Here is a 21,944-nt window from a genome sequence, read left to right as displayed (position 1 = left end):
CCTCACAGTTGCATACTACATTGTTCTCTCACTGTGCTTTACCCCCTTCCCACACCCTGTAGCAAAGGGTTTCCAAAAGCTCGTCTTTCTGCTGTACACGACCCATTGGAGCCAAAAGTTTACCTCGAAAACACAGAGTCAACCTTGTTGTAAGCTACTGTAAGCTACTGTAAGCTACTGTAAGCTACTGTCTGAATTTCCCTCCTTTTTTCTGTATTTCCTGTTAGCCTAATGCAGAATAAAAATAACATCTCCTCCTAATGGCTAAGACATAAAAACAGCAAGGATAAGATCACCATGTGGGATTTAGAAATATATGTAACATGAATTACAATAACTACAGTAGGTACATCAAACCTACATCAAAGTACATTAAACCTCCCAAAATGTATTTTCCAGTATCAGTATTTCCTTTTTCATGCTTTATTCCTGAAGTAATGGATTCAACTGTTCAACACTTACAGCCAAAAGTTTAATACCCCAGGTATTCCCAGAACACTTTCTGGAAAGTCTATAGATTCAGTGGTCACTTTATTAGGTACAACCCCCCTTGCATCTGGAACAGCGTGAATTCAAAAAGGTTGATGAAACTGGGAAAGGAGATGGACTGTATTTAAGTATTTAAGTCTAGTTTAAGTCTTATTTAAGTATAGTTTGAGTTTATTACAGTCAGTACAAGCTGAGTGTTGGAATGATTAAAAAAACAGTTTTGGAACTTTTCTGAGTTACCATCACAGACTGTGCTGTCATTTTGCACATTCTAAATTTCAAACAAACAGTGACAGAATACCTGAATACTTCTCAGCATTCTTTAGTTTCTACAAGCCAAGCCCACTGGACTTGGTGTATGTAGGAGCAGTTTATTTTTGTGAATGAGATGGTGAACCTAATAAAGTGGCAACTAAGTGTAGATATCACAAACAACTCCTTTTGAGCAGTGTCTGTCTGTTATACATTTGATCAATGGGTATAATGGTAAGTCTGATCCCCAAGGTCCTTGGATATATATATTTTCAAACCAAGCTGCTTACCTATTGCAGATTCAGTCTTCCCAGCCTGGTGCCTGGTGTCATTTGACAGCTCTTTGGTCTTGGCCATAGTGGAGTTTGGAGTGTGACTGTTTGAGGTTGTGGACAGGTGTCTTTTATACTGATAACAAGTTCAAACGGGTGCCATTAATACAGGTAACGAGTGGAGGACAGAGGAGCCTCTTAAAGAAGAAGTTACAGGTCTATGAGAGCCAGGAGTCTTGCTTGTTTGTAGGTGACCAAATACTTATTTTCCACCATAATTTGCAAATAAATTCATTAAAAATCCTACAATGTGATTTTGTGGATTTTTTTTGTGTACCTATGATGAAAATTACAGGCCTCTCTCATCTTTTTAAGTAGAAGAACTTGCACAATTGGTGGCTGACTAAATACTTTTTTTGCCCCACTGTACATATGAAACTAGGACATTAAAACACTGCCAGAATTCTTTCATCCACATCCATTCACATAATATATGTATTTTAAAGTATAAACACCTTTCTAAGACCACTGTCTTTCTGTACGTTTTAAAAGGTTTGCAAATAGATCTTTCTGCAAGGAATGTGAATTGAGAGGGATTTGGTAATACCTATGTAGGTGATGTAGTTTCTACACTGGTATAATGGGCATAATGTGTGGTAGTTGCACACCTCCCTGCTGAATTATGGTGATTTTGGCCAGTTTATATTTTTTTCATGATCTTTTGTGAAACAAATTCTCACGTAGGCTTTGTGCTAGCAGTTTAAGAGAGAAAGAGATCAAAGTGCATAGGGACAGCCTTGTTGAAGTGTATTTCTATAAAATCAAAACTGGAATTTGTCCTCAAAACAAAGGTTGTAAAAGTATGCAAGACATTTATAGAATAAATCATACTTAGGTTTATGTTTCTGTGACAAACTGTGATTTAGTTATTGACTTATACCACTTTAAATTGTATTTTATAGATGTTATGTATTTCTATCAAGTCAAAACTGGAATTTGTACTAAAAAACGTTGTAAAAGTATGCTAGACATTTATAGAATAAATCTTACCTAGTTTGATGATACCGTGACAAACTATTAATTAGTTATTGATTTTTATATGGCTTTTGGCGAATGTCTGATGAATGTCTGTTGAATGTCCGCATGTGTGAATATAGAACCAATTTTACCTCGGTCTGGTACCTTAACAGGGAGCCATCAAGCCGCCTGTATTGCTGGCCTTTCCTGCTTTTTGGAAAGTCTGAGTCTTGGTCGGAAGGTGGGTACAGTGATCTGAAGAACATCAATCGTTTAGCTAAAATATTGCTTTATTATTCATAGATTTTAGATGTGTATGATTTGTTTTGTAAACATTTTTGCAAAATGCTAAATATCCATGGTTTAGATGGAATGGAATGTTAATGTCCTGTGATGTCCTGTGATATGTGGTTTTCTCACCTAGCTATCTTAAGATCGCTCTGCATCTGCAAAATGACTCAAATGTAGAATGTAAATGTTTTACATGAAGATGTATTGAATATTTTTTTTTACCCACTAATTTCTATCTTGTCTCATTGCTGCAACTCCCCAATGGGCTATGGAGGTGAAGATCAAGTCATGCGTCCTCCGAAACATGAACCACCTAACAATGCTTCTTAACACTCGCCCACTTAACCCGGAAGCCAGCTGCTCCAATGTGTCGGAGGAAACAATTGACAACTGAAGTCAGCCTGCAGGTGCCCGACCCACCACAAGGAGTCACTGGAGTGCAATGAGCCAAGTAAAGCCCCCCCCCGGCCAAATCCTCCCCTAACCCGGGCGATGCTGAGCAAATTGTGTGCCACCCTATGGGACTCACGGTCACGGACGGTTGTGATACAGCCTGGATATGAACCAGGGACTGCAGTGACGCCTTTTGCAAAAAAAAAACATGATTATTTGTCTCTCTGAAATGAAACCATCAAGTGATATATTTTAAACAAATACAATATATGCCTGTCATTGAACAACCCCATGCCATGATTAGATCATGTTAAAAACACACCAATCTCTTTAATAATTTCTTCAAACAATAAAAGATAATTTACCAACATTTCTGAAAATGTATAAATAGAGTTTTGGAATGAACTCTTAAAACAGGTTGTTTACAAACAATAGAGAAAAACAAGCATATATTTTTGGTTTTGATGGGGTTACAGCTGAATTAAAACGTATAAAACATGTATAAATTAGCCTATATTCCTGAAGAATCAATGGCTATATATCATTAATTTAAACGTCTAAAAATGGATGTAGCAATCGCAGATTGCCCCTTCAAAAGACAATATTAAAAAAAGGTGTCTAGAGTAAATTTCTGCAGCTTCAGATGTTCATAATTTTCATAGATAAGAAGGATGTGTCTAGCTTTGAAATGTCGGTTTATTTAATTTATGTCAAGATAGGCGTTCACCGATGTGCATATCCATGAGTGTACGGCATTGGAAAATATAACTCATTTCACGAGGCAGAACTTCCTGAATAGTTCTGACAAAAAGGATCTCTTGTTGTCCCGGTGTTGTTGTTTATGAGGTAACTTTCCCGACTATCCTCCAGCAGTGTCTTGTAACAGGTCGAGTGACGTAAGAAAACCGGAAATGTATTTATAACCTCAGCGCTCCGTGGCGCGTGCATCAGATCCTCGGGTGATGGCTGAGCTGGAGTCGCTGCATTTCTCCGTGGGTATCCTCGGGATCTCCGGCGGTAAGTCCAGATGAAGATTTTGATTTCTGACTGATCATTTCTATTTCCAATACTTTTTTTTATAGCCTTAAGCCGTCTAAAGAAGTAGTCATGTATTGCGATATATTATTGAGTTTATTGAGCTATGAGAAGTTTATCATAAAACAATACCTAGCATGGATAACCAACTATTGACGACTTCATAATAGTTCATTGATCGACAATCGAATCACATTCGATAAGAAAAGGAGTGGGAACTTTTATTTGTTGTTATTTTTCGTTTTATTTGGATTATCCTAATATGTCTCATATTGTGATCACACATTTTTTGTGAAGGTTTATTTATATAGTCGCTGTCTGATGAACTCCGTTGTTGCAATTCATTTTTTTTGTACATGTATTTGAAGTAACTCAACTCAATGTACTCTGAACATTTCATGACTCTAGGACCAAGAACATTTATTCAAAATAGTGACATGTTTGTTATTGGGAAAATATGGGAGGGGGGGGGGAATCCTACAAAGTTTCTGTTTTGGAAATACGAGGTTTTCATCAGACAGCGACGATAGTATATGTATTATAGTATACATTAATGTAGATGATTAATTAATTCGCTATTCTTTTATTTGGTTTTCTCAAAATGGCTTAATAAGAGACATGAGCAGAGATGGCACCACAGGTTACAGAGTGGGGATTTTTTCCCTTCTGATGGTAAGCAGGTAAAACTACTGGTTGTTTCAGGGACTTTAAGAGTTGTCCTATTGCCTGGGGCAAGTAAACTGGGTATTTGGAAAGTTGAGCTTGCTCTAAAGTTGCCCCAGGTGATTTTTTTATTACTGAAAACAACATAACTGTAAAGAATTCCAGTAAACATACAACTGATCTTTCTGGTTAATCCGCATTGTTAAGTAAGTGATGGACAATTTATGGCATGGCAGCCGGGCAAGTTGAGCCTGCTCTGGGGGATGCCGCATTAGCCAGGTGATCAAAAAAACAATAAATGATTAGCAAACAATTTCAGTAGACTAACATAGGACTTGGAGCTATACTCTCCTTTCCCGCTAAACTGGAGTGCAAACCACGCCCAGGTTTCTCTGAAATAAATTGGAGCAGAGGCGTAGTCGGCTCATCCAACTAGATGTATTTTTAGCATTTCAAATAAATTTCCTGAATTTTAAAGGCCCAATGCAGCTGTAAAAAAATAACCTATCACAATATCAAATCATCTCTGGGCAACAATGAAATACCTTACTGTAATAGTTTTCCATTAAAGTGATCAAAACGAAACAAAACTAGTTTTTCTTTGCAAAAAAAATATTCTCATGCAAAAATGTTGAGTGGGGAGTGGAAGGGCAACAAAGTGGTGCATTAACCACAGTGTGATCAATTCACCAGAGAAGAAGAGCCTGATGGGGGGGGTGTAGCCTAACCTGAAAACTAGCTGTTATTAGCAGAGAGGTTTGGAACTGGTCTATTCATTTGTACTAAACCCGCTGATTAAGACATCCTGTGTTGGTTGTATTTTCAAATACCAGCGGAGATTGTTAGCTGTTGTACAATATGATACAACATTTGATATGATACTGAATTTTCACTGCCATTACTTATGGCCTCTCTGGAAGGTTTTTAGAAAACATACACTGAACCAAAATATAAATGCAACATGCAACAATTTCAAGGATTTTACTGAGTTACAGTTCATATAAGGAAATCAGTCAATTTAAATAAGACAATTAGGTCCAAATTTATGGATTTCACATGACTGGGAATACAGATACACTACATGACCAAAAGTACAGTATGTGGACACTGCTCGTTGAATATCTCATTCCAAAATCATGGGCATTAATATGGAGTTGGTCCCGCCTTTGCTGATATAACACTCTTCAGGGAAGGCTATTTCACTAGATGTTCGAATATTGCTACTGGGGCTTGCTTCCATTCAGCCACAAGAGCATTAGTGAGGTTGGGCACTGATGTTGGGTGATTAGGCTTGGCTCGCAATCTGTGTTTCAATTCATCCCAAAGGTGTTCGATGGGGTTTAGGTCAGGGCTCTGTGCAGGTCAGTCAAGTTCTTCCACACCGATCTTGACAAACCATTTCTGTATAGACCTTGCTTTGTGCACGGGGGATTGTCATGCTGAAACAGCAAAAGGGCCTTCACCAAACTGTTGCCACAAAGTTGAAAGCACAGAATCGTGTAGAATGTAATTGTATGCTGTAGCATTAAGATTTCCCTTCACTGGAACTAAGGAGCCTCGTCCGAACCATGAACAACAGCCCCAGAACATTATTCCTCATCCACCAAACTTTACAGTTGGCACTATGCATTCGGACAGGTGGTGTTTTCCTGGCATTTGCCAAACCCAGATTTGTCCGTCGGCCTGCTAGATGGTGTAGCGTTATTCATCACTCTGTAGAACGCGTTTCCACTGTTCCAGAGTCCAATGGCGACAAGCTTTATACCCATACAGCCGACGCTTGGCATTGCACATGGTGATCTTAGGCTTGTGTGTGGCTGCTTGGCCATGGAAACCCATTTCATGAAGCTCCTGACGAACAATTATTGTGCTGACATTTTTTTCCAGAGGCAGTTTGGAACTCGGCAGTGAGTGTTGCAGCCGAGGACAGAACATTTTTATGCACTACACGCTTCAACACTTGGCTGTCCTGTTCTGTGAGCTTGTGTGGCCTACCACTTTGCGGCTGAGCTGTTGTTGCTCCTAGATGTTTCCACTTCACAATAACAGCGCTTACAGTTGACCAGGGCAGTTCTAGCAGGGCAGACATTTTATAAACTGACTTGTTGAAAAGGCATCCTATGAAAGTCACTGAGCTCTTCAGTAAGGCCATTCTACTGCCAATGTTTGTCAATGGAGATTGCATGGCTGTGTGCTCAATTTTAGACACCTGTCAATAACAGGTGTGGCTGAAATAGCCGAATCCACTAATTTGAAGGGGTGTTCACATGTATATTTTGGTCACAGATTCCTTAACTAAAAGGTAGGGGTGTGGCTCAGAAAACCAGTCATTATTTATTTGGTGTGACCACCATTTGCCTCATGCAGCACGACACATCTCCTTTGCATACTGTAGAGTTGATGAGGCTGTCGATTGTGGCCTGTACAATGTTGTCCCACTCCTCTTCAATGTCTGTGCCAAGTTGCTGGAATTTCTCGGGAACTGGAGCACGCTCTTGTAGATGTCGATGCAGAGCATCCCAAACATGCTCAATGGGCGAAATGTCTGGTGAGTATGCAGGCCATGGAAGATCTGGTTCATTTTCAGCTTCCAGGAATTGTGTACAGATCCTTACTACAGGCTGTGGAGTATAATGCTGAAACATACATTTTTGTTACATTTATTTATTTAACCTTTATTTAAACTAGGCAAGGCAAGTCAGTTAAGAACAAATTATTTTATTTAATTTATTTAATTTATCTAACCTTTATTTAACCAGGTAGGCTAGTTGAGAACAAGTTTTCATTTACAACTGCGACCTGGCCAAGATAAAGCAAAGCAGTGTGACTCAGACAACAACACATGGAGTAAACAATAAATAAGCCAATAACACAATAAACAAGTCAATGACACAGTAGAAAAAAAGAAAGTCTATATACAGTGTGTGCAAAAGGCATGAGGAGGTAGGCAATACATAGGCCATAGGAGTGAATAATTACAATTTAGCATATTAACACGAGTGATAAATGACCAGATGATGATGTGCAAGTAGAGATACTGGTGTACAAAAGAGTAGAAAAGTAAATAAAATAAAAACAGTTTTTGGATGCGGTAGGTAGATTCGGTGGGCTATTTACAGATGGACTATGTACAGCTGCAGCAATCGGTTAGCTGCTCAGATAGCTGATGTTTAAAGTTGGTGAGGGAAATAAAAGTCTCCAACTTCAGCGATTTTTCAATTCGTTCCAGTCACTGGCAGCAGAGAACTGGAAGGAAAGGAGGCCAAATGAGATGTTGGCTTTGGGGATAATCAGTGAGATATACCTGCTGGAGCGCGTGCTACGGGTGGGTGTTGTTATCGTGACCAGTGAACTGAGATAAGGCGGAGCTTTACCTAGCATAGACTTATAGATGACCTGGAGCCAGTGGGTCTGGCGACGAATATGTAGCGAGGGCCAGCCGACTAAAGCATACAGGTCGCAGTGGTGGGTGGTATAAGGTGATTTGGTAACAAAACGGATGGCACTGTGATTGACTGCATCCAGTTTGCTGAGTCAAGTATTGTAAGCTATTTTGTAGATGACATCGCCGAAGTCGATGATCGGTAGGATAGTCAGTTTTACAAGGGTAAGTTTGGCGGCGTGAGTGAAGGAGGCTTTGTTGCAAAATAGGAAGCCAATTCAAGATTTGATTTTGGATTGGAGATGTTTAATACGAGTCTGGAAGGAGAGTTTACAGTCTAACCAGAAACCTAGGTATTTATAGTTGTCCACATATTCTTGGTCGGAACCGTCCAGGGTGGTGATGCTAGTCGGGCGGGCGGGTGCGGGCAGCGAACAGTTGAAAAGCATGCATTTGGTTTTACTAGCGTTTAAGAGCAGTTGGAGGCCACGAAAGGAGTGTTGTATGGCATTGAAGCTCGTTTGGAGGTTAGATAGCACAGTGTCCAAGGAAGGGCCAGAAGTATACAGAATGGTGTCGTCTGCGTAGAGGTGGATCAGGGAATCGCCCGCAGCAAGAGCGACATCATTGATATATACAGAGAAAAGAGTCAGCCTGAGAATTGAACCCAGTGGTACCCCCATAGAGACTGCCAGAGGTCCGGACAACATGCCCTCCGATTTGACAGTACTGTCTTTTATCGATGGCGGTTATGATGTCGTTTAGTACCTTGAGCGTGGCTGAGGTGCACCCATGACCAGCTCGGAAACCAGATTGCACAGCGGAGAAGGTACGGTGGGATTCGAAATGGTCAGTGATCTGTTTATTAACTTGGCTTTCGAGGACTTTAGATAGGCAGGGTAGGATGGATATAGGTCTGTAACAGTTTGGGTCTAGGGTGTCACCACCTTTGAAGAGGGGGATGACCGCGGCAGCTTTCCAATCTTTAGGGATCTCAGACGATCTCGTTACGGAAATCTGCATGAAAATTGCCATCAATAAAATGCAATTGTGTTCGTTGTCCGTAGCTTCTGCCTGCCCATACCATAACCCCACCACCACCATGGGGCACTCTGTTCACAATGTTGACATCAGCAAACCGCTCGCCCCCACACAACGCCATACACACTGTCTGAAAATCTTTGGTTGCACAAACCCCCAGTTTCATCAGCTGCCGGGTGGCTGGTTACAGACGATCCCTCTGGTGAAGAAGCCAGATGTGGAGGTCCTGGAGTGGCATGGTTACACGTGGTCTGCGGTTGTGAGGCTTGTTGGACTTACTGCCAAATTCTCTTAAACAACGTTGGAGGCAGCTTATGGTAGAGAAATGAACATTACATTCTCTGGTAACAGCTCTGGTGGAAATTCCTGCAGCCAGCATGCCAATTTGAGACATCTGTGGCATTGTGTTGTGTGACAATTCCTGTGCAGGGATTTGACATTAGAGGTTGACCGATTATGATTTTTCGACGCCGATACCGATACCGATTTATTGGAGGACCAAAAAAAGCAGATTATTTTTATGTATTTGTAATAATGACAATTACAACAATACTGAATGAACACTTATTTTAAATTAATACAATACATCAATAAACATAAATTTAGCCTCAATTAAATAATGAAACATGTTCAATTTGATTTAAATAATGCAAAAACAAAGTGTTGGAGAAGAAAGTAAAAGTGCAATATGTGCCATGTAAAACAAGCTAGCGTTTATGGTCCTTGCTCAGAACATGAGCAAGGACCATAAACATATGAACATATGAAAGCTGGTGGTTCCTTTTAACATGAGACTTCAATATTCCAAGGTAAGAGGTTTTAGGTTGTAGTTAATATAGTATTTATAGGACGATTTCTCTCTATACCATTTGTATTTCATATACCTTTGACTATTGGATGTTCTTATAGGCACTTCACTATTGCCAGTGTAACAGTATAGCTTCCGTCTCTCTCCTCTCCCCTACCTTGGCTCGAACCCAGCCACCCTCGAAGCATCGTTACCCATCGCTCCACAAAATCCGTGGCCCTTGCAGAGCAAGGGGAACAACTACTCCAAGTCTCAGAGCGAATGACGTTTGAAACGCTATTAGCGCAGACCCCGCTAACTAGCTAGCCATTTCACATCGGTTACACCAGCCTAATCTTGGGAGTTGATAGGCTTGAAATCATAAACAGCTCAATGCTTGAAGCATTGCGAAGAGCTGCTGGCAAAACTCACGAAAGTGCTGTTTGAATGAATGCTTACGAGCCTGCTGCTGCCTAACATCGCTCAGTCAGACTGCTCTATCAAATATCAAATCATAGACTTAATTATAACATAATAACACACAGAAATACGAGCCTTTGTTCATTCATATGGTCGAATTCGGAAACTATCTGTTTGAAAACAAAACTTTTATTATTTCAGTGAAAATCGGAAATCTAAGGGGTGGCATCCCTAAGTCTAAATATTGCAGTTACATTGTTGTCGTGTCTTTGGCTATGCCAGATTAAGTGTATGACATGCTATTCTATAAAATCCTTTCCCTGTAATTAATATTACCTGATTGAGCTAATCATGTAAATGTAATTAACTAGAAAGTCGGGGCACCACGAAATAATATTTCGTGGTGCCCCGGTTATCTTCCGAATAAACTCTTAAAGACCTAGTAATATTTTACATCAATAGCAGTCAATATTAATCGTCACCTTATAAATTCTTGTAAATTATGGGTTATCTTCACGAACCCTGGCTAACAAGTTGAATCAGCAATACAAAATTAGGTTTAATTATTTATTTACTAAATACCTAACTAATCACACAGAATTACATATACACAGATTGAATCATACCTTGATTACAAATTATGTCATAAAGGAAAACGTCCCTAGCAGATGGAACAGATATGACAGCTGGTTACACAAAGAAAATGGGTCTGAGTTTGAGTGAAAGAGCGGGAAGACTGAAGAACAAAGGGAGAAGTGATGTCTCTATCGGGCCGTAGGCAGCTACTCTATCGTAAATGCAGAATCTTATGCATTCTATATTACCGCCCATTTGGAAAAGGAAAATGCAATAAGTATTTACTCTGAGCTGCGCTTCAATAGGTTGGTGGTAGATGGAAGGCCATGTTGCCCAACAGAGTAATTTGTCCTTTGAAGAGTGTCTCTGGTGGTGAAAGGGAAACGTTGTAGTGTCGTCGTTGTGTGGTAGACGGGATACTCTGTCTGTCCTCTCCTAGCCCACGTTTACAGCGTCTGCTGCTAACTCAACGGCTAGGAGGTATCACTTCTGTAGCGAATAAGTGTTCAAAGTTCATACCATTCGCAAACCAAAGCTCACGCTGAGGTTGGCTTCGTTCTGTAGTTATTATCTGAATCCTTCTGACATCGGACTGTAGTCCTAATGTACCCGGAACAGATGTTACATTTTCATCAAGGGCTTATATAGTGGAGGGAGAAGGGTGTGTTTCATAGTTTATAACCCATGTCTCTTCACAGGGGCGGTCCACTGATTGAGCAGAGCCCTAACCTTATGAAAACCCAAATCTCTCATTTGGAAGCTAAAATTACATTTAATCTTTTCACAAATAATTGTATATTTAAACATTTGAATTGCACAACAATTCCATGTGAATCTGATAACTATAATGTGTATACTTTCCCAGATACAGTTTAGGTCGTCCTGTCATCAATCATAATGTCTCAGATGACAACCGAACTGACATCATATTCATTAAGTACCAACGCATATTTTCAACTGGTTCTATTACCGAAATATGGATCCTTTCCCTCCACTTGTTTGATGTTCCCAGACTCTCTATGTGTAACAAAGGCTATTCAAGAGTCCATCTGTAGAGTCAAGAGAGAGGGAAGGGAGAAAGGTATTTATGGGGAGGGTCATAAACCTTACCCACAGGCCAACGTGATGACATTGTACAACCTTCAATGTTATGTCATAATTTCTTAAAATTCTGGCAAATTAGTTCGCAACGAGCCAGGCAGCCCAAACTGTTGCATATACCCTGACTCTGCGTGCAATGAACGCAAGAGAAGTGGCACAATTTCACCTGGTTAATATTGCCTGATATGCAGGATAAAAATATATACTTCTGTGTATTGATTTTAAGAAAGGCATTGATGTTTATGGTTAGGTACAATCGTGCAAAGATTGTGCTTTTTTCGCAAATATGCTTTTGTTAAATCATCCCCCGTTTAGCAAAGTTGGCTGTCTTTGTTAGGAAGAAATAGTCTTCACACAGTTCGCAATGAGCCAGGCGGCCCAAACTGCTGCATATACCCTGACTCTGTTGCAAGAGAAGTGACACAATTTACCTAGTTAAAAGAAATTCATGTTAGCAGGCAATATTAACTAAATATGCAGGTTTAAAAATATATACTAGTGTATTGATTTTTAGAAAGGCATTGATGTTTATGGTTAGGTACACGTTGGAGCAACGACAGTCCTTTTTCACAAATGCGCACCGCATCGATTATATGCAATGCAGGACACACTAGATAAACTAGTAATATCATCAACCATGTGTAGTTAACTAGTGATTATGATTGATTGATTGTTTTTTATAAGATAAGTTTAATGCTGGCTAGCAACTTATCTTGGCTTCTTACTGAATTCGCGTAACAGGCAGTCTCCTCGTGGAGTGCAATTAGAGGCAGGTGGTTAGAGCATTGGACTAGTTAACTGTAAGGTTGCAAGATTGAATCCCCGAGCTGACAAGGTAAAAATCTGTTGTTGTGCCCCTGAACAAGGCAGTTAACCCACCGTTCCTAGGCCGTCATTGAAAATAAGAATGTGTTCTTAACTGACTTGCCTAGTTAACGAAGGTGTATATATATATATAAATTTAAAAAATCAGCCAAATCGGTGTCCAAAAATACAGATTTCCGATTGTTATGAAAACTTGAAATCTGCCCTAATTAATCGCCCATTCCGATTAATCGGTCGACCTCTATCTGACAAAGTGAGTAATCAGTTGTAAAAGGGTTCATTTTGGAAATGATAGGACCAGAGTTTTTCTAACCAGGTCACATAGTAATAAAAAAAACTCCTGGCCCTAGGGAGAGTGAAAACTCTGTCTGAACTACTTGATGTACTTGTTCATATGTATAACATTTTAAAACAAGACTAACAGGGGTTTCCATTACACAGACACAGAGACAACTGCGATTAGACAATAGAACTAACAGGGCTGCATCATAGGCCTATATAAATCTGTAATAAAACAATTACTGGTGCATTAACACAGTTTAATCTACTGTACCAGTCAAAAGTTTGGACACACCTACTCATTCCAGGGTTTTTCTTTATTCTTACTATTTTATAAATTGTAGAATAATAGTGAAGACAAAACTATGAAATAACACATATGGAATCATGTAGTAACCAAAAAAGGGTTCAACAAATCAAAATATGTTTTAGATTTGAGATTCTTCAAAGTAGCCACCCTTTGCCTTGATAACAGATTTGCACACGCTTGGCATTCTCTCAACCAGCTTCATGAGGTTTTCACCTGGAATTGATAGGTGAGAATTGTCTGTTAATTGAATGATTAGAATATTCCGCCCTGAAACATATAATTGTATGGAATTGATTAGAATGTATAAAATCATAATCAATAAATGTGCAGTCCTAGTCATAATTAGGGTAAAACAATATGCCTTTATGGTATTTTAAACAGACTGTCTGAGCTGGGTGCCGACCTGACTAGAGATTTGGGAGAGAACGGGGAGTACGTCTCAAGGACAAAGTCACTATCTCTGTCGGCTGGGAAGTGAGACAGACAGTATGTGCGTAGCAGGACATGTGTGTGTGTCTGTTTGTGTGCATGTGTGTGTGGGTATGTGTGTATGTGCATCTGTTTGTGTGTGAATGTGTGGGCGTGAGAAGTCAGTATAAAATGAATTGTTTTGTATTCTTGACTTCAGAACGTTCCGTGAATAAACCTTTTTGACTATTTAGCTGGGCCTCCGTCTGTTTCATTCGACCTGTATCTTACAAATTCTGGTTTGCAGACTGAGAGTAATATAATTACATTTGCTGCTGTACCTGGAGAACATAATTCTCTTATTAGGAATACATTTCAATTAACAGGTGTATCTTGTTAAAAGTTCATTTGTGTAATTGCTTTCCTTCTTAATGCATTTGAGCCAATCAGTTGTGTTGTGACATGGTAGGGTTGGTTAACAGAAGCTAGCCCTATTTGGTAAAAGACCAAGTCCATATTATGGCAAGAACAGCTCAAATAAGCAAAGAGAAACGACAGTCCATCATTACTTTAAGACATGAAGGTCAGTCAATGCGGAACGTTTCAAGAACTTTGAAAGTTTCTTGAAGTGCAGGCGCAAAAACCACAAAGTACTGTGATGATACTGTCTCTCATAAGGACGGCCACAGGAATGGAAGACACAGAGTTACCTCTGCTGCAGAGCATAAGTTAATTTGAGTTTTCAACCTCAGAAATTGCAGCCCAAATAAATGCTTTACAGAGACATCTCAGACACATCTCATCATCAACTGTTAAGAGGAGACTGAATGAATCAGGCCTTTGTGGTCAAATTGCTGCAAAGAAACCGCTACTAAAGGACACCAATAATAAGAAGAGACTTGGTTGGGCAAAGAAACACAAGCAATGGACATTATACAGGTGGAAATCTGTCATTTGGTCTGATGAGTTTATTTTTCCAACCGCCGTGTCTTTGTGGGATGCAGAGTAGGTGAACGGATGATCTCTGCATGTGTGGTTCCCACTGTGAATCATGGAGGAAGAGGTGTGATGGTGTGGGAGTGCTTTGCTGGTGACACATTCATTTAGAATTTAAGGCACAATTAAGCAGCATGGCTACCACAGCATTCTTCAGTGATACACCATTCCATCTGGTTTGCGCTTAGTGAGACTATCATTTATTTTTCAAAGGACAATGACCCAACACACCTCCAGGCTGTGTAAGGGCTATTTTACCATGGAGGAGAGTGATAGAGTGCTGCATCAGATGACCTGGCCTCCATAATCACCCAACCTCAACCCAATTATGATGGTTTGGGATGAGTTGGACTGCAGAGGGAAGGAAAGCAGCCAACAAGTGCTCAGCATATGTGGGAACTCATTTAAGACTGTTGGAAAAGTACTCCTCAAGAAGCTGATTGAGAGAATGCCAAGAGAGTGCAAGCTGTCATCAAGGTGGCTACTTTGTGGCTTTGTGGCTACTTTGAAGAATCTCAAATATAAAATGTATTTGGAATTGTTTAACACTTTTTTGTAACTACATGATTCCATTTCATAGTTTTGATGTCTTCACTATTATTCTACAATGGAGAAAATAGTCAAATAAAGAACCTTTTTGACTGGTACTGTATGTCATCACTTTTAGTTTATTTAATTTTTCCTGTCAATCATTTCAAAGTTTGAATGCAATACAATGCACACGCATATAGTCGGACAGGAATTCGACCATAGGCCATAGGCTACTAATTGTGCGCACGTTGACCAATCACAAGGCAACATGTTTGCTCCCCCATCCTGGATTTGAGTGAAAGTGGTCAGGTGCTTCAGTCAAGTTGCGGTACAGAAACTTGGAGCTGTGTTCATGGGTTCTTGTCAAACAATTGGCTTTTTTTCTGAGTTGGTTTGATCTAAAGCCTGCTGTACTTTCACCTTTTCTGTTGGTTTCCCCTACAGGTTCTCTGCTGCTGTTGGTGAATAACTATGGCAGCTCTCCTGACAAAGACTTCATCCCCCATACTGCACTGGGGGTGCTGCTGCTCATCATCGCTTCCCTTTTGGCATACTCTGGTAGCCTACCTACTGTTTATTACTCATATAAATGTTAACCATACTCTGTTACCCTTTCTATGTGCACTATTTCTATGCTTCCATTTCTTGAGTTTTGTTGTTGCGTCTCTTTCTTTCGGTTTTGTTCACCAGCGTCAAACAGCTTTAAATGCAATATATTGACCATATATTTCACAGTGGTTTAGATGGTACAATGATTCTCTACACTATACATTTCTTGTTTTGTCAAATAAACAAATATTAGGCGAACAATTTGAATTCTAGCAACCAGGAAATGGCGGAGCACCATTAACTATGCTAACGTGGACTAAGGCATTCATTCATGATTTCATTGTATTGACTGTGTGTTTGAACGTGGTATCAGCCAGAGATCAATAAATGTTTTTCCCTTCTTCCCTCTCTCCCTCCCTCCCACTAGGGGTGCGTCGCAGCCTGTCCCAGTCCCAGTTGTTCTCCAGTGTGTGTCTGACCGTGTCAGCCTTGTGGTGTGGGTCTGGACTGGTCTACCTGCTCGTTGGGGAGGGTTTGGTGGGGACGACAGAGCTGAGGTCCTCTTTGGTCCCTGGCCTAGCAGCCTTCACCCTGGCCTTCCTCATACTGGCTACAGTATCTATCCTCCAGAGAGAGGTGTGTGTAATTATCTACAGTATCTATCGTATCTATCTACATATATATCTACAGATGTACACTCTTAATTTGACCAGTTTTGTTGCAGGGAAATAATTCTGCAGCAACAGGATTTTAACATTTAGTCCATTTAAACAGTTCCGCCGATGTAATGTTCCTTTATCGGTGGTTAGGCTATTAGCTGGCCAACATTAGGCTGCATGAAAAGTGCATTATTGTTTGTTTTTCTCAATCGCTTTGGCTCATTTTTTTAAACAGTCTTAAAATTCTCTGAACTGTAAGTGCAATTGTTACCACTGTTTTATGGGACATCACAACTCTATTGCATGTCTGCAAAATGTAGTAACTCACCCAAAACATTTAACTCATGCTTCAAAACCTAGTTATTGTGACAGTAAATTGGCCAATGCCGCCAAAATTAAAAGTTTTGTCATTGTGTGAGCCGTACTGGTCAAAATGTTTCGATGTTTTTTCACCATGGCAGTCAACCCTGGAAACGTTTGTTATGTACAAATTTCAGTTTTGTTCAACTTATTTGTTGACACTGACTGCTTACTGTGCTATACCAGAAGGTCAGTTTGTCTAGCTGAATGCTGTGGTGTATCACACTGAGCGTTTTAGATATCAATTTAAACAGTAAGGAAAAGTTTACTGGGAAAAGTCAAAACTGTACAATACTGTAGTACATAGAAAAAGGATATACACATTTGTATGTAAACAGTACATTTTTGTAACAGAAAATTCACATTTCTTACATGTAAATATATAGTGAACAGCAAATTAGCCACAAAATGACCCCCCCCACAAAAAAAAAACCTGCAACAATGAAAAAACCTGCGGTAGTTCTGTAAAAAATAATAAATTGTACCTCCTCACAGTACATAACACTACAAGTACCTATCTTCTTGGTGGACATCCTGTCACTCTTGTTGGTCTGGCCAGAGATTTTCGTCAACATCACATCTGATGTTTTCCCTTGTGATGCACCGGGGGAAAAGTCTCCTTGCGTGGCTCAACCATCCTCTGCAAAGATCGCCTGTGATGTCCTCAGAAGCAGCATTCATGGCATCGAACAGAGACATCTGATCTTGTGCCCGATAGGCATATACTTTCCACCTCCATGCTGAACAAAACTCTTCTATTGGATTTAGGAATGGGGAGGATGGTGGAACAACTCCATTGTAATTCTGTGCAGCAAACCTTTCCCTAACAATGTTGGTTCGATGGAAGCTGACATTATTCCACACAATTACATCATTTGACAAATCTGGTCTAGCTAAACCTCTTTGGTGTTCTGTTATTAGGTCTCTGTAAAGTGTATTTAGGAAGGATAGGAGAAGTTGGGTGTGATAGGGCCCAATGTGTGGAATATGTGTGCTCACACCATTCTCAGAAATGGCAGCACACATTGTAATATTGCCCCCACTTTGGCCTGGTGTGGCAATTGTGGCTCGGTGTCCAATGAGATTGCGGCCACGTCTCCTGCCTTTGGCCAGATTGAACCGAGCTTCGTTCACAAAAACAAGAATGTGAGTCATTTCATGCCCTTCCAGCTCCATTATGCTCTATATAGTAACACAGAAACGAAATATAAAGTTAGTTTTACATAGCCTATTCTAGAATCAGACAGTTTATTAAAGTAGACATTTTTTCTGTTCATATGGGTATCTACAAATTTCAAGAAGTATATACAGGCATCATTGAAGTACAATATACCATGTGCAACCCAATGGTTTACCTGGACATACTCTGTCACTGTTCCTTTCAAATGGCAACTTGTACAGTTGTTTCATAGTCATTTGACTTTTTTTCCAAAACGGTCTATAGTGGAAATGCTGACAGAATTGATATTTGCGAAGATATTGTTGTCATTTATGATTGCACTTTAGATTTCTTAGCCTGTTGGAATTGTTGACTATGACCATGTTGCAAATGTATTGTTCTTGCTGATGACTGAATACTGCTGCTCTGTCATCAACATGAGGTCGCTGTGCAGTCCTATATTTGACATGTAGAGCTGCTCTGTCATCAACATGAGGTCGTTGTGCAGTCCTATATATGACATGTAGAGCTGCTCTGTCATCAACATGAGGTCGTTGTGCAGTCCTATATATGACATGTAGAGCTGCTTTGTCATCAACATGAGGTCGTCCTGTGACATGTAGAGCTGCTCTGTCATCAACATGAGGTCGAGTCCTATGTAGAGCTGCTCTGTCATCAACATGAGGTCGTTGTGCAGTCCTATATATGACATGTAGAGCTGCTCTGTCATCAACATGAGGTCGTTGTGCAGTCCTATATATGACATGTAGAGCTGCTCTGTCATCAACATGAGGTCGTTGTGCAGTCCTATATGACATGTAGAGCTGCTCTGTCATCAACATGAGGTCGTTGTGCAGTCCTATATATGACATGTAGAGCTGCTCTGTCATCAACATGAGGTCGTTGTGCAGTCCTATATATGACATGTAGAGCTGCTCTGTCATCAACATGAGGTCGTTGTGCAGTCCTATATATGACATGTACAGCTGCTCTGTCATCAACATGAGGTCGTTGTGCAGTCCTATATATGACATGTACAGCTGCTCTGTCATCAACATGAGGTCGTTGTGCAGTCCTATATATGACATGTAGAGGTCGTTGTGCAGTCCTATATATGACATGTAGAGCTGCTCTGCCATCAGCATGAGGTCGTTGTGCAGTCCTATATATGACATGTAGAGCTGCTCTACCACCAGCACGAGGTTGTTGTGCAGTCCTATATATGACATGTAGAGGTCGTTGTGCAGTCCTATATATGACATTTAGAGCTGCTCTGCCATCAGCATGAGGTCGTTGTGCAGTCCTATATATGACATGTAGAGCTGCTCTACCACCAGCACGAGGTTGTTGTGCAGTCCTATATATGACATGTAGAGGTCGTTGTGCAGTCCTATATATGACATGTAGAGGTCGTTGTGCAGTCCTATATATGACATGTAGAGGTCGTTGTGCAGTCTTATATATGACATGTAGAGGTCGTTGTGCAGTCCTATATATGACATGTAGAGCTGCTCTGCCATCAGCATGAGGTCGTTGTGCAGTCCTATATATGACATGTAGAGCTGCTCTGCCATCAGCATGAGGTCGTTGTGCAGTCCTATATATGACATGTAGAGGTCGTTGTGAAGTCCTATATATGACATGTAGAGCTGCTCTGTCATCAACATGAGGTCGTTGTGCAGTCCTATATATGACATGTAGAGCTGCTCTGCCACCAGCATGAGGTCATTGTGCAGTCCTATATATGACATGTAGAGGTCGTTGTGAAGTCCTATGTATGACATGTAGAGCTGCTCTGTCATCAACATGAGGTCGTTGTGCAGTCCTATATATGACATGTAGATCTGCTTTGCCACCAGCATGAGGTCATTGTGCAGTCCTATATATGACATGTAGAGGTCGTTGTGAAGTCCTATATATGACATGTAGAGCTGCTCTGTCATCAACATGAGGTCGTTGTGCAGTCCTATATATGACATGTAGAGCTGCTCTGCCACCAGCATGAGGTTGTTGTGCAGTCCTATATATGACATGTAGAGGTCGTTGTGAAGTCCTATATATGACATGTAGAGCTGCTCTGTCATCAACATGAGGTCGTTGTGCAGTCCTATATATGACATGTAGAGCTGCTCTGCCACCAGCATGAGGTTGTTGTGCAGTCCTATATATGACATGTAGAGCTGCTCTGTCATCAACATGAGGTCATTGTGCAGTCCTATATATGACATGTAGAGGTCGTTGTGCAGTCCTATATATGACATGTAGAGCTGCTCTGCCACCAGCATGAGGTTGTTGTGCAGTCCTATATATGACATGTAGAGCTGCTCTGTCATCAACATGAGGTTGTTGTGCAGTCCTATATATGACATGTAGAGCTGCTCTGTCATCAACATGAGGTCATTGTGCAGTCCTAATATGACATGTAGAGCTGCTCTGCCACCAGCATGAGGTCATTGTGCAGTCCTATATATGACATGTAGAGGTCGTTGTGCAGTCCTATATATGACATGTAGAGGTCGTTGTGCAGTGTTATATATGACATGTAGAGCTGCTCTGTCATCAACATGAGGTCGTTGTGCAGTCCTATATCTGACATGTAGAGCTGCTCTGTCATCAACATGAGGTCGCTGTGCAGTCCTATATATGACATGTGGAGCTGCTCTGTCATCAACATGAGGTCGTTGTGCAGTCCTATATATGACATGTAGAGCTGCTCTGTCACCAGCATGAGGTCGTTGTGCAGTCCTATATATGACATGTAGAGCTGCTCTGTCATCAGCATGAGGTCGTTGTGCAGTCCTATATATGACATGTAGAGGTCGTTGTGCAGTCCTATATATGACATGTAGAGCTGCTCTGTCATCAGCATGAGGTCATTGTGCAGTCCTATATATGACATGTAGAGCTGCTCTGCCATCAGCATGAGGTCATTGTGCAGTCCTATATATGACATGTAGAGGTCGTTGTGTAGTCCTATATATGACATGTAGAGCTGCTCTGTCATCAACATGAGGTCATTATGTAGTCCTATATATGACATGTAGAGCTGCTCTGTCACCAGCATGAGGTCGTTGTGCAGTCCTATATATGACATGTAGAGCTGCTCTGTCATCAACATGAGGTTGTTGTGCAGTCCTATATATGACATGTAGAGGTCGTTGTGCAGTCCTATATATGACATGTAGAGCTGCTCTGTCACCAGCATGAGGTCGTTGTGCAGTCCTATATATGACATGTAGAGCTGCTCTGTCATCAACATGAGGTCATTATGTAGTCCTATATATGACATGTAGAGCTGCTCTGTCACCAGCATGAGGTCGTTGTGCAGTCCTATATATGACATGTAGAGCTGCTCTGTCATCAACATGAGGTTATTGTGCAGTCCTATATATGACATGTAGAGGTCGTTGTGCAGTCCTATATATGACATGTAGAGCTGCTCTGTCACCAGCATGAGGTTGTTGTGCAGTCCTATATATGACATGTAGAGCTGCTCTGTCATCAACATGAGGTTGTTGTGCAGTCCTATATATGACATGTAGAGCTGCTCTGTCATCAACATGAGGTCATTGTGCAGTCCTAATATGACATGTAGAGCTGCTCTGCCACCAGCATGAGGTCATTGTGCAGTCCTATATATGACATGTAGAGGTCGTTGTGCAGTCCTATATATGACATGTAGAGGTCGTTGTGCAGTCCTATATGACATGTAGAGCTGCTCTGTCATCAACATGAGGTCATTGTGCAGTCCTATATCTGACATGTAGAGCTGCTCTGTCATCAACATGAGGTCGCTGTGCAGTCCTATACATGACATGTGGAGCTGCTCTGTCATCAACATGAGGTCGTTGTGCAGTCCTATATATGACATGTAGAGCTGCTCTGTCACCAGCATGAGGTCGTTGTGCAGTCCTATATATGACATGTAGAGCTGCTCTGTCATCAACATGAGGTTGTTGTGCAGTCCTATATATGACATGTAGAGGTCGTTGTGCAGTCCTATATATGACATGTAGAGCTGCTCTGTCACCAGCATGAGGTCATTGTGCAGTCCTATATATGACATGTAGAGCTGCTCTGCCATCAGCATGAGGTCATTGTGCAGTCCTATATATGACATGTAGAGGTCGTTGTGCAGTCCTATATATA

General features: G+C 40.7%; 1 protein-coding gene across 1 annotated transcript in view; it reads left to right on the top strand.

Annotated features, from left to right (window-relative positions):
* Positions 1–3,610: 3,610 nt before the first annotated feature.
* The window catches only part of LOC118373520 (uncharacterized), a 57,294-nt gene continuing 38,960 nt past the window's right edge, over positions 3,611–21,944 (top strand). Inside the window, exons 1-3 of the mRNA XM_035759670.1 lie at positions 3,611–3,731; positions 15,513–15,626; positions 16,045–16,253. Coding sequence (XP_035615563.1) covers positions 3,677–3,731; positions 15,513–15,626; positions 16,045–16,253 — 378 coding nt within the window. The 5' untranslated portion in view covers positions 3,611–3,676. The remainder of the gene's footprint in view (positions 3,732–15,512; positions 15,627–16,044; positions 16,254–21,944) is intronic.

This window comes from Oncorhynchus keta, chromosome 18, assembly GCF_023373465.1.
Source record: "Oncorhynchus keta strain PuntledgeMale-10-30-2019 chromosome 18, Oket_V2, whole genome shotgun sequence".
Classification (NCBI taxonomy): domain Eukaryota; kingdom Metazoa; phylum Chordata; class Actinopteri; order Salmoniformes; family Salmonidae; genus Oncorhynchus; species Oncorhynchus keta.
This window is presented reverse-complemented; position numbering and strand designations above follow the sequence as displayed.